The 13714-nt window shown below is 49.5% G+C and overlaps 1 protein-coding gene across 1 annotated transcript in view; it reads left to right on the top strand.

Annotated features, from left to right (window-relative positions):
* The window catches only part of efhc1 (EF-hand domain (C-terminal) containing 1), a gene marked incomplete at its 5' end in the record, with an annotated part of 41968 nt that overhangs the window by 21544 nt on the left and 6710 nt on the right, over positions 1-13714 (top strand). The window contains 2 exons of the mRNA XM_078207345.1: positions 2816-3036; positions 10424-10564. Coding sequence (XP_078063471.1) covers positions 2816-3036; positions 10424-10564 — 362 coding nt within the window. The remainder of the gene's footprint in view (positions 1-2815; positions 3037-10423; positions 10565-13714) is intronic.

Raw genomic sequence — 13714 nt, 5'->3', positions numbered from 1 at the left:
TCGCACTCTCTCTCGCACTCTCTCTCGCACTCTCTCTCGCACTCTCTCTCGCACTCTCTCTCGCACTCTCGCACTCTCTCTCGCACTCTCTCTCGCACTCTCTCTCGCACTCTCTCTCGCACTCTCTCTCGCACTCTCTCTCGCACTCTCTCTCGCACTCTCTCTCGCACTCTCTCTCGTACTCTCTCTCTCTCGCACTCTCTCTCTCGCACTCTCTCTCTCTCGCACTCTCTCTCTCTCGCACTCTCTCTCTCTCGCACTCTCCCTCGCACTCTCTCTCTCGCACTCTCTCTCTCGCACTCTCTCTCGCACTCTCTCTCTCTGTCTCTCTCTCGCACTCTCTCTCTCTCGCACTCTCTTTCTCTCGCACTCTCTCTCTTGCACTCTCTCTCTCTCGCACTCTCTCTCGCACTCGCACTCGCTCTCTCTCGCACTCGCTCTCTCTCGCACTCGCTCTCTCTCGCACTCGCTCTCTCTCGCACGCGCTCTCTCTCGCACTCGCTCGCTCTCGCACTCGCTCGCTCTCGCACTCGCTCGCTCTCGCACTCGCTCGCTCTCGCACTCGCTCGCTCTCGCACTCGCTCTCTCTCGCACTCGCTCTCTCTCGCACTCGCTCTCTCTCTCGCACTCGCTCCCTCTCTCGCACTCTCTCTCTCTCACACTCTCTCTCTCTCTCGCACTCTCTCTCTTTCTCGCACTCTCTCTCGCACTCTCTCTCTCGCACTCTCTCTCTCTCGCACTCTCTCTCTTTCTCGCACCCTCTGTCTCTCTCTCGCACCCTCTCTCTCTCTTGCACCCTCTCTCTCCCTCTCTCGCACCCTCTCTCTCTCTCTCGCACCCTCTCTCTCTCTCGCACCCTCTCTCTCTCTCGCACCCTCTCTCTCTCTCTCTCGCACCCTCTCTCTCTCGCACCCTCTCTCGCACCCTCTCTCTCTCTCTCGCACCCTCTCTCTCTCGCACCCTCTCTCTCTCGCACCCTCTCTCTCTCGCACGCTCTCTCGCACCCTCTCTCGCTCTCTCGCACCCTCTCTCTCGCACCCTCTCTCTCGCACCCTCTCTCTCGCACCCTCTCTCTCGCACCCTCTCTCTCTCGCACCCTCTCTCGCTCTCTCGCACCCTCTCTCTCGCACCCTCTCTCTCGCACCCTCTCTCTCGCACCCTCTCTCTCTCTCTCTCGCACCCTCTCTCTCTCTCTCTCGCACCCTCTCTCTCTCACACCCTCTCTCTCTCTCTCGCACCCTCTCTCTCTCTCTCGCACCCTCTCTCTCGTACTCTCTCTCTCTCGCACCCTCTCTCTCTCTCTCGCACCCTCTCTCTATCTCTCTCGCACCCTCTCTCTCTCTCTCTCGCACCCTCTCTCTCTCTCTCTCGCACCCTCTCTCTCTCTCTCTCGCACCCTCTCTCTCGTACTCTCGCTCTCTCTCTCACCCTCTCTCTCTCTCTCGCTCTCTCTCTCGCACCCTCTCTCGCTCTCTCGCACCCTCTCTCGCTCTCTCGCACCCTCTCTCGCTCTCTCGCACCCTCTCTCGCACTCTCGCACCCTCTCTCTCTCTCGCACCCTCTCTCTCGCACCCTCTCTCTCTCTCTCTCGCACCCTCTCTCTCTCTCTCTCGCACCCTCTCTCTCTCTCTCTCTCGCACCCTCTCTCTCTCTCTCGCACCCTCTCTCTCGCACTCTCTCGCTCTCTCTCTCACCCTCTCGCTCTCTCTCTCGCTCTCTCTCTCGCACCCTCTCTCTCTCTCGCACCCTCTCTCTCTCTCTCGCACCCTCTCTCTCTCGCACCCTCTCTCTCTCTCTCGCACCCTCTCTCTCTCTCGCACCCTCTCTCTCTCTCTCTCGCACCCTCTCTCTCTCTCTCTCGCACCCTCTCTCTCTCTCTCTCGCACCCTCTCTCTCGTACTCTCTCGCTCTCTCTCACCCTCTCTCTCTCTCTCGCACCCTCTCTCTCTCTCTCGCACCCTCTCTCTCTCGCACCCTCTCTCTCTCTCTCGCACCCTCTCTCTCTCTCGCACCCTCTCTCTCTCTCTCGCACCCTCTCTCTCTCTCGCACCCTCTCTCTCTCTCTCGCACCCTCTCTCTCTCTCTCGCACCCTCTCTCTCTCTCTCTCGCACCCTCTCTCTCTCTCTCGCACCCTCTCTCTCTCTCTCGCACCCTCTCTCTCTCTCTCTCGCACCCTCTTTCTCTCTCTCGCACCCTCTCTCTCTCGCACCCTCTCTCTCTCTCACCCTCTCGCTCTCTCTCTCGCCCTCTCTCTCTCTCACTCTCTCTCTCGCACCCTCTCTCTCTCTCGCACCCTCTCTCTCTCTCTCTCGCACCCTCTCTCTCGCACCCTCTCTCTCTCTCTCTCGCACCCTCTCTCTCTCTCTCGCACCCTCTCTCTCTTTCGCACCCTCTCTCTCTCGCACCCTCTCGCTCTCTCTCTCTCGCTCTCTTTCTCGCACCCTCGCTCTCTCTCACCCTCTCGCTCTCTCTCACCCTCTCGCTCTCTCTCTCACCCTCTCTCTCTCTCTCGCTCTCTCTCTCTCTCTCGCACCCTCTCTCTCTCTCTCTCGCACCCTCTCTCTCTCGCACCCTCTCTCTCTCGCATCCTCTCTCTCTCGCACCCTCTCTCTCTCGCATCCTCTCTCTCTCTCTCGCACCCTCTCTCTCTCTCTCTCGCACCCTCTCTCTCTCTCTCTCGCACCCTCTTTCTCTCTCTCGCACCCTCTCTCTCTCTCTCTCGCACCCTCTCTCTCTCGCACCCTCCCTCTCTCTCTCTCTCTCTCTCTCACACACACTCTCTCTGTCTCACTTACTCACTCTCTCTCTCTGCAGCAAACTTCCCCACAATTTCAATGGAACTGTCTGACCAGGAGGTGAAGGAATATTACGGTCCAAGGGATTTCATTGTTGGTCAGCCGGTCACTCTCCTCGGCCGTGAATTCTTCATCTACGACTGTGATGAGTTCACAAAGAATTACTATTACCAGAACATTCGAGGAGTTGAGCTTCAACCTGTCGATGTCATCAAGAAACCTGCCCAGCCAGAGAAAAAGGTTTGTATTGGGGGGGAGGACACCCTCTTAATGGTCTGTCCTATTCCCAGGAGCCTGTTTAATTGGCTGACAAATCGGGTGTCTGATGTTCATGGACGGTCTGAGGTGTGGATTTGAGCACCCTCCAGATTGTAGTGCAGAATATCATCTCTTGCTTTCACACAATCATAGAATCATGGAATCGTCACAGCACAGAATCCCTCTGCTGGCTGTCTCCAACAGCAACTCATTAATCTCACTCCCCCATCTTTTTATCACAGCTCTGATAATATTGTTTCTTCAGATAATTAGCTCATTCCATTAGGCAAGTTTAAGTCTTCCTGCCCCACAGTCCAAATTGTAACCACTCTGTTCTTACTTTCATTATTTGTCATTCACCTTCAGTCAGTGTCCTTTCTTCTCAATCCTGCAGATGCTAGAATCTGAAACAAAAACAGAAAATACTGGAAAATCTCAGCAGGTCTGACAGCATCTGTGGAGAGAGAATAGAGCCAATGTTTCAAGTTTGGATGACTCTTCATTTTCCTTTTTCCATAGCTCCGCCCCCCCCCCGCCCCCACCATGGTTGACAGGACCCTCACCCCTTCCCCTCCCTCCCAGAACCATAATAGGGTTCCCCTTGTCCTCACTTTCCACCCCACCAGCCTCTGAGCCTCCGTATTCAATGTATTATTCTCTGCCATTTCTGCCAACTCCAACATGATGCCACCACCCACATATTCCCTCACTCCCACTGTCATCATTCTGTAGGGACCATTCCCTCTGTGACACCCTGGTCTACTTTTCTCTCATCCTCACCATTGCACCATAGAACCATAGAAAGATTATGACACAAAAATTCAGCCACTCAGCCCATCATGTCTGCGCTAGCTGAAAATTGAACCACTCATTCTAATCCCATCCTCCAGCTCCTCGTGCTTAGCCTCGCAGGTTACAGCACTTCAGGTGCAGATCCAGGTACGTTTTTAATGAGTGAAGGTTTCTTCCTCAACATACAAACATAGAAACGTAGAAAATAGGAACAGGGGTACCCCAGTTGGCTCATTGAACCTTCTCCTCCCTTCAATGTGGCTGATAGAGGTTTACAGCATGGAAACAGGTCCTTCGGCCCAACTTGTCCATGCCGCCCCTTTTATTAACCACTAAGCTAGTCCCAATTGCCCGCGTTTGGCCTATATCCCTCTATACCCATCCTACCTATGTAACTGTCTAAATACTTCTTAAAAGACAAAATTGTACCCGCCTCTACTACTGCCTCTAGCAGCTTGACAAGAATGGGGCAACCCTGCGCGTGGACAATGGCCAACACAATATCTGGTGGGTCCGCACTCAGAACGCAGATGGGCTGCATGTCCCCCCCCCACCCCATGCTGCAGGTTGCCCTCCACTGGGTTAATGGCTCTTGTTGTTCAAGCAGTGTCTTTTTTGCCAGTCTTTTTTGGGTCAAGTCAGTGAGAAGGTTGGAGAAGTTGGGGATGTTCTCCTTGGGGTGAAGAAAGTTGAGAGGAGATCTGATAGGATGGGTGGCATGGTGGCACAGCAGCTAGCAATGCCACCCCACAGCGCCAGGGACTCTGGTTCAACTCCTGGTCTGGGTCACTGTCCGTGCGGAGCCCACACGCCCTCCCCGCATCTGCGTGGGTCCCCTCCGGGTGCTCTGGTCCCCTGCTCCCGCTCTTCTCTCCCGGCCCCCCCCCCCCCACACAGCCCGAAAGATGTGCTGGCCAGGCGCACCGGCGCAACTTCTCCCCAGTGCACCCAAAAAGATGCCAGAGTGTGGCGACTAGGGGACCCCCACAGTATCCTCACCGCAGTGTCAATGCAAGCCCACCCGTGACACTAATAAACAAACTTAAACTTAAAGGCGGAGGGGGGGGGGTCACAGGGTTAAGATTTTGGAGAAGAGATATGGGCGAATTCTGAAGAAGTCTTAATCGTCCAGCAAGTGCATAACTGGAACTCAGTGCCTACATGGATGGCAGAAGTGGAAAAGATGAATGATTTTAGAAAGGAGATTGGATGAGCGGTTGAGGGAAATTAACTTTCAGTGTTCTGGGATAGATGGGAGGGCGGGGCGGGGGGTGGGCGCAAGATTGGGTTCACTGGATTTCTCCACAGAGCACTTGCATGAATTCTGTGGGCTGAATGGCCTGCTAATGTGTTGTGATGACTTAGCCAGAGGGAGGTAGTGATCCTCTATCTCAATGTGATACTCCCTCACCCTCCAGCTACCCTTGATACCTTTAGTGTCTGGGAATCTATCTATTTCTCACTTTAGAACATTCAGTGACTTGGCCTCCACAGCCTTCTGTGGTAGAGAATTCCACATGTTCACTACCCTCTGAATGAAGAGGTTTCTCCTCCTCTCAGTCCAAAATGGCCTATCCTGTTTCCTGAGCCATTACTCTTTGGTCTAGACTCCCCAGCCAAAGGAAACGATATTAACGATATATAATAAAGAAGATGGAAAAAAGTATGTCCAGGATGTCTGGAGTCCTTGATTATGCTGGCTGCTTTTCTGAGGCAGTGGCAAGTGTAAACAGAGTCAATGGATGGGAGGCTGGTTTGAGTGATGAACTGGGCTTCGTTCACGACCCTTTGTAGTTTCTTGCGGTCTTGGACAGAGCAGGAGCCATACCAAGCTGTGATACAACCAGAAAGGATGTTTTCTATGGTGCCTCAGTCTGCCCAGCCCTGTCAGAATTTTATACGTTTCAATGAAATTCCCTCTCATTCTTCTAAATTCTGGTGAATACAGGTCTAGTCAACCCAATCTCTCCTCATACGACAATCCTGTCATCCCAGAAATCAATCTGGTGAACTTTCACTGCACTCCCTCTGTGGTAAGTATTTATTTTCTTAGATAAAGAGATTAAAACTGCACACAATACTCCAGGTGTGGTCTCACCAAGGCCCTGTGCAGCCGTAGTAAGACATCCTTTCTCCTGTACTCAAATTCTCTTGCAATGAACACTTGACAAATCTATTGGAATTCTTTAAGGATGTAACCAGTAGAAAAAATCAGGAGAACTAGTGGATGTGGTTTAGACTTTCAGCACACTTGCAACAAGGTCTCACATAACTATGCAGACTCAATGTAAAGTTAAAGCACAGGTAGTGCCTTGAGATGGATAGAAAGCTGGTCAGCAAATAGGAAACAAAAAGTTGACATAAATAGGTCTTTTCTGATTGGCAGGCAGTGATTAGAGGGGTACCGCAAGGATCTGTGCTAGGATCCCAACTGTTCACATTATATATTAACGATATATAATAAAGAAGATGGAAAAAAGTATGTCCAGGATGTCTGGAGTCCTTGATTATGCTGGCTGCTTTTCTGAGGCAGTGGCAAGTGTAAACAGAGTCAATGGATGGGAGGCTGGTTTGCATGATGAACTGGGCTTCGTTCACGACCCTTTGTAGTTTCTTGCGGTCTTGGACAGAGCAGGAGCCATGCCAAGCTGTGATACAACCAGAAAGGATGTTTTCTATGGTGCCTCTGTAAAAGTTGGTGAGAGCCGTAACGGACATGTCTTAGCGTTTCCTTAGCGTCCTGAGAAAGGGACCAGGACAGGTTGTTGGTGATCTGGACACCTAGAAACTTGAAGCTCTCAACCATTTCCACTTCATCCCCATTGATGTGGACACGGGCATGTCCTCCACTACACTTCCTGAAGTCGATGACTATCTCCTTTGTTTTACTGACATTGAGGCAGAGAGGGTTGCACCAATTCACCGGATTCTCTATCTCTTTCCTGTACTCCACCTCATCATTGTTTAAGATCTGACCCACTACGGTGGTGTCATCAGCAAACTTGAAAATTGAATTGGAGGGATATTTGGCCACACAGTCATAGGTTTATAAGAAGTATGATAGCACAGTGGTTAGCACTGCTGCTTCACAGCTCCAGGGACCTGGGTTCGATTCCCGGCTTGGGTCACTGTCTGTGTGGAGTTTGCACATTCTCCTCGTGTCTGCGTGGGTTTCCTCTGGGTGCTCCTATTGAAGTGGAAACTTTCCTGCTTCTTGACTGTGATAGAAAGACTCAACAAAATTCGTTCCGACTAAATAACTAGTCTTTATTTACGAAAGACTGCATGCAGTATTGGCTGAAACTTGAGTTCAGAGAGCAGTTGGTACAACTTGCTAATTCCTCCTCAAGTCCGCGCTTACACAAAGAATCAGTTCAGTATTTATACATAATCATTATCAGTTTGCGTGACTAGAACTTATTCAGGGATTCGATCAGTAATAGAATCATGGCACAACCTGCTGACCTCCTAGAACTCTTTGTCTCATCATTCATACCCTTATCTTGTCCTTTGATGTAACACAAAATGGTCGGTGACTCCTTCATCCCTGACCTTATCTTGTCTTACTCATACAGCCCTGGATTATGAGGAGTCAATCTTATCAGGCCTTACAGAGGTCAGGCATTTTGGAATAGCTTGGTCAGCCATTCTTATATTGTACCAAATAGTTGACCAATTTTCCCATCATGCCATTACTTAGTTCGTACAACTTCACACTCTGGTTTCCTCCCACAGTCCAAAGATGTGCGGGTTAGGTCGATTGGCCATGCTAAAGCTGCCCCATAGTGTCCTGAGATGTGTAGGTTAGAGGGATTAGTGGGTAAATGTGTAGGGATATGGGGTAGGGCCTGGGTGGGATTGTGGTAGGTGCAGACTCGATGGGCCCAATGGCCTCTTTCTGCACTGTAGGGTTTCTATGAAGTATAGTAGTGGGCTGAGAACACAACCCTGTGGAGCAGCAGTGTTGAGGATGATTGTGGAGGAGGTGTGGTTGCCTATCCTTACGGATTGTGGTCTGTGGGCTAGGAAGTTCAGGATCCAGTTTCAGAGGGAGGAACCGAGTCCTAGGCCACGATGTTTGGAGATGAGTTTTGTAGGAATAATGATATTAAAGGCTGCGCTGTAGTCAATAAATAGGAGTCTGACATAAGTGTCTTTGTTATCTAGGTGTTCCAAGGTTGAGATTAGGGCCAGGGAGGTGGCATCTGCTGTGGACCTGTTGAGGCGGTAGGTGAACTAGTGGCTGGGAAGCTGGAATTGATCCATTTTTTAAATTATTCATTTGTGGGACATGGGCACCGCTGACGGGCCAGCATTGATTGCCCACCCCTAGTTGCTCTTGAGAGGGTGGTGGTGAGCTGCCTTCTTGAATCACTTTGTGTCCATGTTCTGTGGGTTGACCCACAATGCCATTAGGGAGGGAATTCCAGGATTTTGACCCAGCAACTGCGAAGGAATGGCGATATATTTCCAAGTCAGGATGGTGAGTGGCTTGGAGGGGAACTTGCAGGTGGTGGTGTTCTCATCTATCTACTGCCCTTGTCCTTCTAAATGAAAGTGGTCATGAGTTTGGAAGGTGCTGTCTCGGGATCTTTGGTGAATTGCTGCAGTGCATCTTGTAGATAGTACACACTGCTGCTACTGAGCGTCGGTGGTGGAGGGATTGAATGTTTGTAGATTTGGTGCCAATCAAGCGGGGCTGCTTTGTCCTGGATGGTATTGAGCTTCTTGAGTGCTGTTGCAGCTGCACCAATCCAGGCAAGTGGGGAGTATTCCATCACACTCCTGACTTGTGTCTTGTAGATGGTGGATAGGCTTTGGGAAGTCAGGAGGTGAGTTACTCGCCGCAGTATTCCTAGCCTCTGATCTGCTCTTGTAGCCACTGTGTTTATGTGGTGAGTCCAGTTGAGTTTCTGGTCAATGGTAACCGCAAGGATGTTGACAGTGGGGAATTCAGTGATGGTGAGACCATTGAATGTCAAGGGACGGTGGCTAGAGTGTCTCTTATTGGTGATGGTCATTGCCTGGCATTTGTGTGGTGCAAATGTTACTTGCCACTTGTCAGCCCAAGCCTGGATATTGTCCAGATCTTGTTGCATTTGAACATGGACTGGTTCAGTATCTGAGAAGTTGCAAATGGTGTTGATGCGTACCATGACTAACCTTTCGAAGCACTTCATAATGATGGAGTCAGAATGAATGTTTACTAGCTCATTAAACGTTTTCGAGTCAAGGGCACCCGGATAGGTCAGATTTTATTCATGCTGAATGTCAGGGCGCTGCATGCCGTCAACAAAATTACTTTTTGTTTTTTGTCTCCTTAAATGTCGTTAGCATGGAAGAAGTAACGCATGCACTTTGTGTATTGGACCCAGTGTTCCCCACTGGTATAGTTTCCCGAAAAGAGGCACAATTGCTTTTCCTTACCGGAGAAGTGTTACTTATTCTTGACTTAGAGGTTGTTCAGGGAGAGAACAAAATGGTTTTACTCCTCGTCAACAAAATAATAATTTCACCAAGGCCAGTCTTCCATCACCAGGAGTACAACAGTCTAGGTTGAAGCATTAGGTATTAACCTCCTGCTGCTCACTTCCCATTGGGCGAGTCTCCACTCACCCAATAGGGGAATTTGTACTTCACGAAGCCCACGGGGAGATCTATTGACGATTCCTGTGCACTTCGTGGCCATGACAACACTCTGCAGGGTCTCTCACTTCCTCTACCCTTCTTAAGATCCTCTTGTTTATTGTGCATTCTCTTGCTTTATTTGCCCTCCAAAAATGAATTACCTCACATTTCTCTTGATTGAATTCCATTTGCCACCTCTCTATCCTCTCAACCAAACCATTGATATCATTCTGGAGACAACAATTATATTCTTCACTATCAACTACATAAATAAATACCTGCCAGACTCTCACCAATCTGTTTCTTTCCTTTTGTTAACATCAATTTATTCAATAGTATAACCAATCCCAGGCCTCCCCCTCTGAGCTGAACCAATCCCAGGCCACTACCTCTGTGCTGAACCAATCCCAGGCCTTCCCCTCTGTGCTAACCAATCCTAGGCCTCCCCCTCTGAGCTGAACCAATCCCAGGCCACTACCTCTGTGCTGAACCAATCCCAGGCCTTCGCCTATGTGCTAACCAATCCTAGGCCTCCCCCTCTGAACTGAACCAATCCCAGGCCACTACCTCTGTTCTGCACCAATCCCTGACCACTCCATCTGTGCTGCACCAATCCTAGGTCTCGCCCTCTGTGCTGCACCAATCCCAGGCCTTCCCCTCTGCTATCCAATCCTAGGCCTCCCCCTCTGAGCTGCACCAATCCCAGGCCTCTCACTCTGTGCTGCACCAATCCCTGACCACCCTCTATGCTGCACCAATCCCTGACCACTCCCTCTATGCTGCACCAATCCCTGACCACTCCCTCTGTGCTGCACCAATCCCAGGCCACTCCCTTTGTGTGGCACCAATCCCTGACCACTCCCTCAGCGCTGTGCCAATCTCAGCCCTCTCCTTTTTCTCTGTATTCAGTGGCTGCAATGTTGTAATGCCCTATTCCCATTGACTCTAGTGGATTCCTCCATACAATGGATTTGGTTCAGTCGAGGATTCGCTGGGGAATTGTCTGTCATTCATCCCGAAACCTCCAAAGAAAGATGTCCTCAAAATGCTGGAAAATGACAAAATCATCCTGCGATATGAAGCTAAAATGGTAAGAAGGACAATCAGGAAGAGGGGGGGGGGGGGGGGGGGGGGGCGGAAACAGGAGTGAGTCCTGGATGAAGAGCTGCACAAGAAGAATGAGGGGAGATTTGATAGAGGTGTATAAGATTTTGATGAGTATAGATAGAGTGAATGCAAGCAGGCTTTTTCCACTGAAGCTAGGGGAGAACAAAAACAGAGGGCATGGGTTAAGGGTGAAAGGAGAAAAGTTTAAAGGGAATATTAGGGGGGGCTTCTTCACGCAGAGAGTGGTGGGAGTGTGGAATGAGCTGTGGGATAAAGTGGTAAATGCTTTTAACATTTAAGAAAAACTTGGACGGCTTCATGGATGAGAGGGGTGTGGAGGGATATGGTCCAAGTGCAGGTCAGTGGGACTTGGCAAAAAATGGTTCGGCACAGACAAGAAGGGCCAAAAGGCCTGTTTCTGAGCTGTAATTTTCTATGGTTCTAAGAGGGCTAACACAGGGCAAGAGGGAACACAGAGGAAGAGACATGGAGACAGGAAGGAGAGGCCACAGAAAGACGGGGGCACAAGAGTAACTAGGGAGAGAGTAGGATCTCTTAAGGATCAACAACGTCATCTATGTGCGGATCCACAAGAGATGGATGAGATCCTAAATGAATATTTCTCATCAGTATTTACTGTTGAGAAAAGCATGGATGTTAGGGAACTTGGGGGAAATAAATAGTGATGGCTTGAGGAGTGTATATGTAACAGAGAAGGAGGTGCTGGAAGTCTTAATGTGCATCAAGGTAGATAAATCCCCGGGACCTGATGAAGTGTATCCCAGGACATTGTGGGAGGCTATGTAGGAAATTGCAGGTCCCCTAGCAGAGATATTTGTATCATCAATAGTCACAGGAGAGGTGCCTGAAGATTGGAGGGTGGCAAACGTTGTGCCTTTATTTGAAAAGGCTGCAGGGAAAAGCCCGGGAACTACAGGCCGGTGAGCCTCACATCTGTGGTGGGTAAGTTGTTGGAAGGTATTTTGAGAGACTGGATCTACAGGCATTTAGAGACGCAAGGACTGATTAGGAACAGTCAGCATGGCTTTGTGAGTGGAAAAACATGTCTTCCAAATTTCATTGAATTTTTTGAAGGGGTAACCAAGAAGGTAGATGAGGGCAGCGCAGTTGATGTTGTCTACATGGACTTTAGCAAGGCCATTGACAAGGTACCGCATGGTAGGTTGTTGCATAAGGTTAAATCTCACAGGATCTAGGTGAGGTAGCCAAATGGATACAAAATTGGCTTGATGACAGAATAAGAAGTTTAACAACACCAGGTTAAAGTCCAACAGGTTTATTTGGTAGCAAAAGCCACACAAGCTTTTGCTACCAAATAAACCTGTTGGACTTTAACCTGGTGTTGTTAAACTTCTTACTGTGTTTACCCCAGTCCAACGCCGGCATCTCCACATCTTGATGACAGAAACCAGAGGGTGGTTGTAGAGGGTTGTTTTTCAAACTGGAGACCTGTGACCAGCGGCGTGCCTCAGGGATTGGTGCTAGGTCCACTGCTATTTGTCATTTATAGAACATAGAGAACATAGAAAAAATACAGCACAAACAGGCCCTTTGGCCCACAAGTTGCACCGGTCATGTCCCTACCTACCTAGGCTTATATATAGGCTTACCTATAACCCTCAATCCTATTAAGTCCCATGTACTCATCCAGAAGTCTCTTAAAAGACCCTATCGAGTTTGCCTCCACCACCACTGATGGCAGCCGATTCCACTCACCCACCATCCTCTGAGTGAAAAACTTACCCCTGACATCTCCTCTGTACCTACTCCCCAGCACCTTAAACTTGTGTCCTCTCGTAGCAGCCATTTCAGCCCTGGGAAAAAGCCTCCGAGAATCCACCTGACCTATGCCTCTCAACATCTTGTACACCTCTATCAGGTCACCTCTCATCCTTCGTCTCTCCAAGGAGAAAAGACCGAGCTCCCTCAGCCTATCCTCATAAGGCATGCTAACCAATCCAGGCAACATCCTTGTAAATCTTCTCTGCACCCTTTCAATCATTTCCACATCCCTCCTGTAATGAGGCAACCAGAACTGAGCACAGTACTCCAAGTGGGGTCTGACGAGGGTCTTATAAAGCTGCATCATTAACTCCCAACTCCTAAACTCAATCCCTCGATTGATGAAGGCCAGCACACCATACGCCTTCTTAACCACCTCTTCTACCTGCGAGGCCGATTTAAGAGTCCTATGGACCCGGACCCCAAGGTCCTTCTGATCCTCTACACTGCTAAGAGTCTTACCCTTGATATTATACTCCTTCATCCCATTTGACCTGCCAAAATGGACCATTACACATCTGCCACTTCTTTGGATGAGAATATAGGAGGCATGGTTAGTAAGTTTGCAGATGACACCAAGATTGGTGGCATAGTGGACAGTGAAGAACGTTATCTCGGATTGCAACGGGATCTTGATCAATTGGGCCAGTGGGCTGATGAATGGTAGATGGAGTTTAATTTAGATAAATGCGAGGTGATGCATTTTGGTAGATTGAACCAGGGCAGGACTTACTCAGTTAATGGTACGGCATTGGGAAGAGTTACAGAACAAAGAGACCTCGGGGTACATTTCATAGCTCCTTGAAAGTGGAGTCACAGGTGGACAGAGTGGTGAAGAAGGCCTTCAGCATGCTTGGTTTCATCGGTCAGAACATTGAGTACAGGAGTTGGGACGTCTTGTTGAAGTTGTACAAGACATTGGTAAGGCCACACATGGAATACTGTGCACAGTTCTGGTCACCCTATTATAGAAAGGATATTATTAAACTAGAAAAAGTGCAGAAAAGATTTACTAGGATGCTACCGGGACTTGATGGTTTGAGTTATAAGGAGAGGCTGGATAGACTGGGGCTTTTTTCTCTGGAGCATAGGAGGCTGAGGGGTGACCTTATAGAGGTCTATAAAATAATGAGGGGCACAGATCAGCTAGATAGTCAATATCTTTTCTCGAAGGTAGAGGAGTCTAAAACTAGAGGGCATAGGTTTAAGGGGAGAGATACAAAAGAGTCCAGAGGGGCAATTTTTTCACACACAGGGTGGTGAGTGTCTGGAACAAGCTGCCAGAGGTAGTAGTAGAGGCGGGTACAATTTTGTCTTTTAAAAAGCGTTT

This window comes from Mustelus asterias, unplaced genomic scaffold (assembly GCF_964213995.1).
Source record: "Mustelus asterias unplaced genomic scaffold, sMusAst1.hap1.1 HAP1_SCAFFOLD_2226, whole genome shotgun sequence".
NCBI lineage: Eukaryota > Metazoa > Chordata > Chondrichthyes > Carcharhiniformes > Triakidae > Mustelus > Mustelus asterias.
The sequence above is the reverse complement of the archived record's forward strand: the minus strand, read 5'-3'. Positions and strand labels throughout refer to the sequence as shown.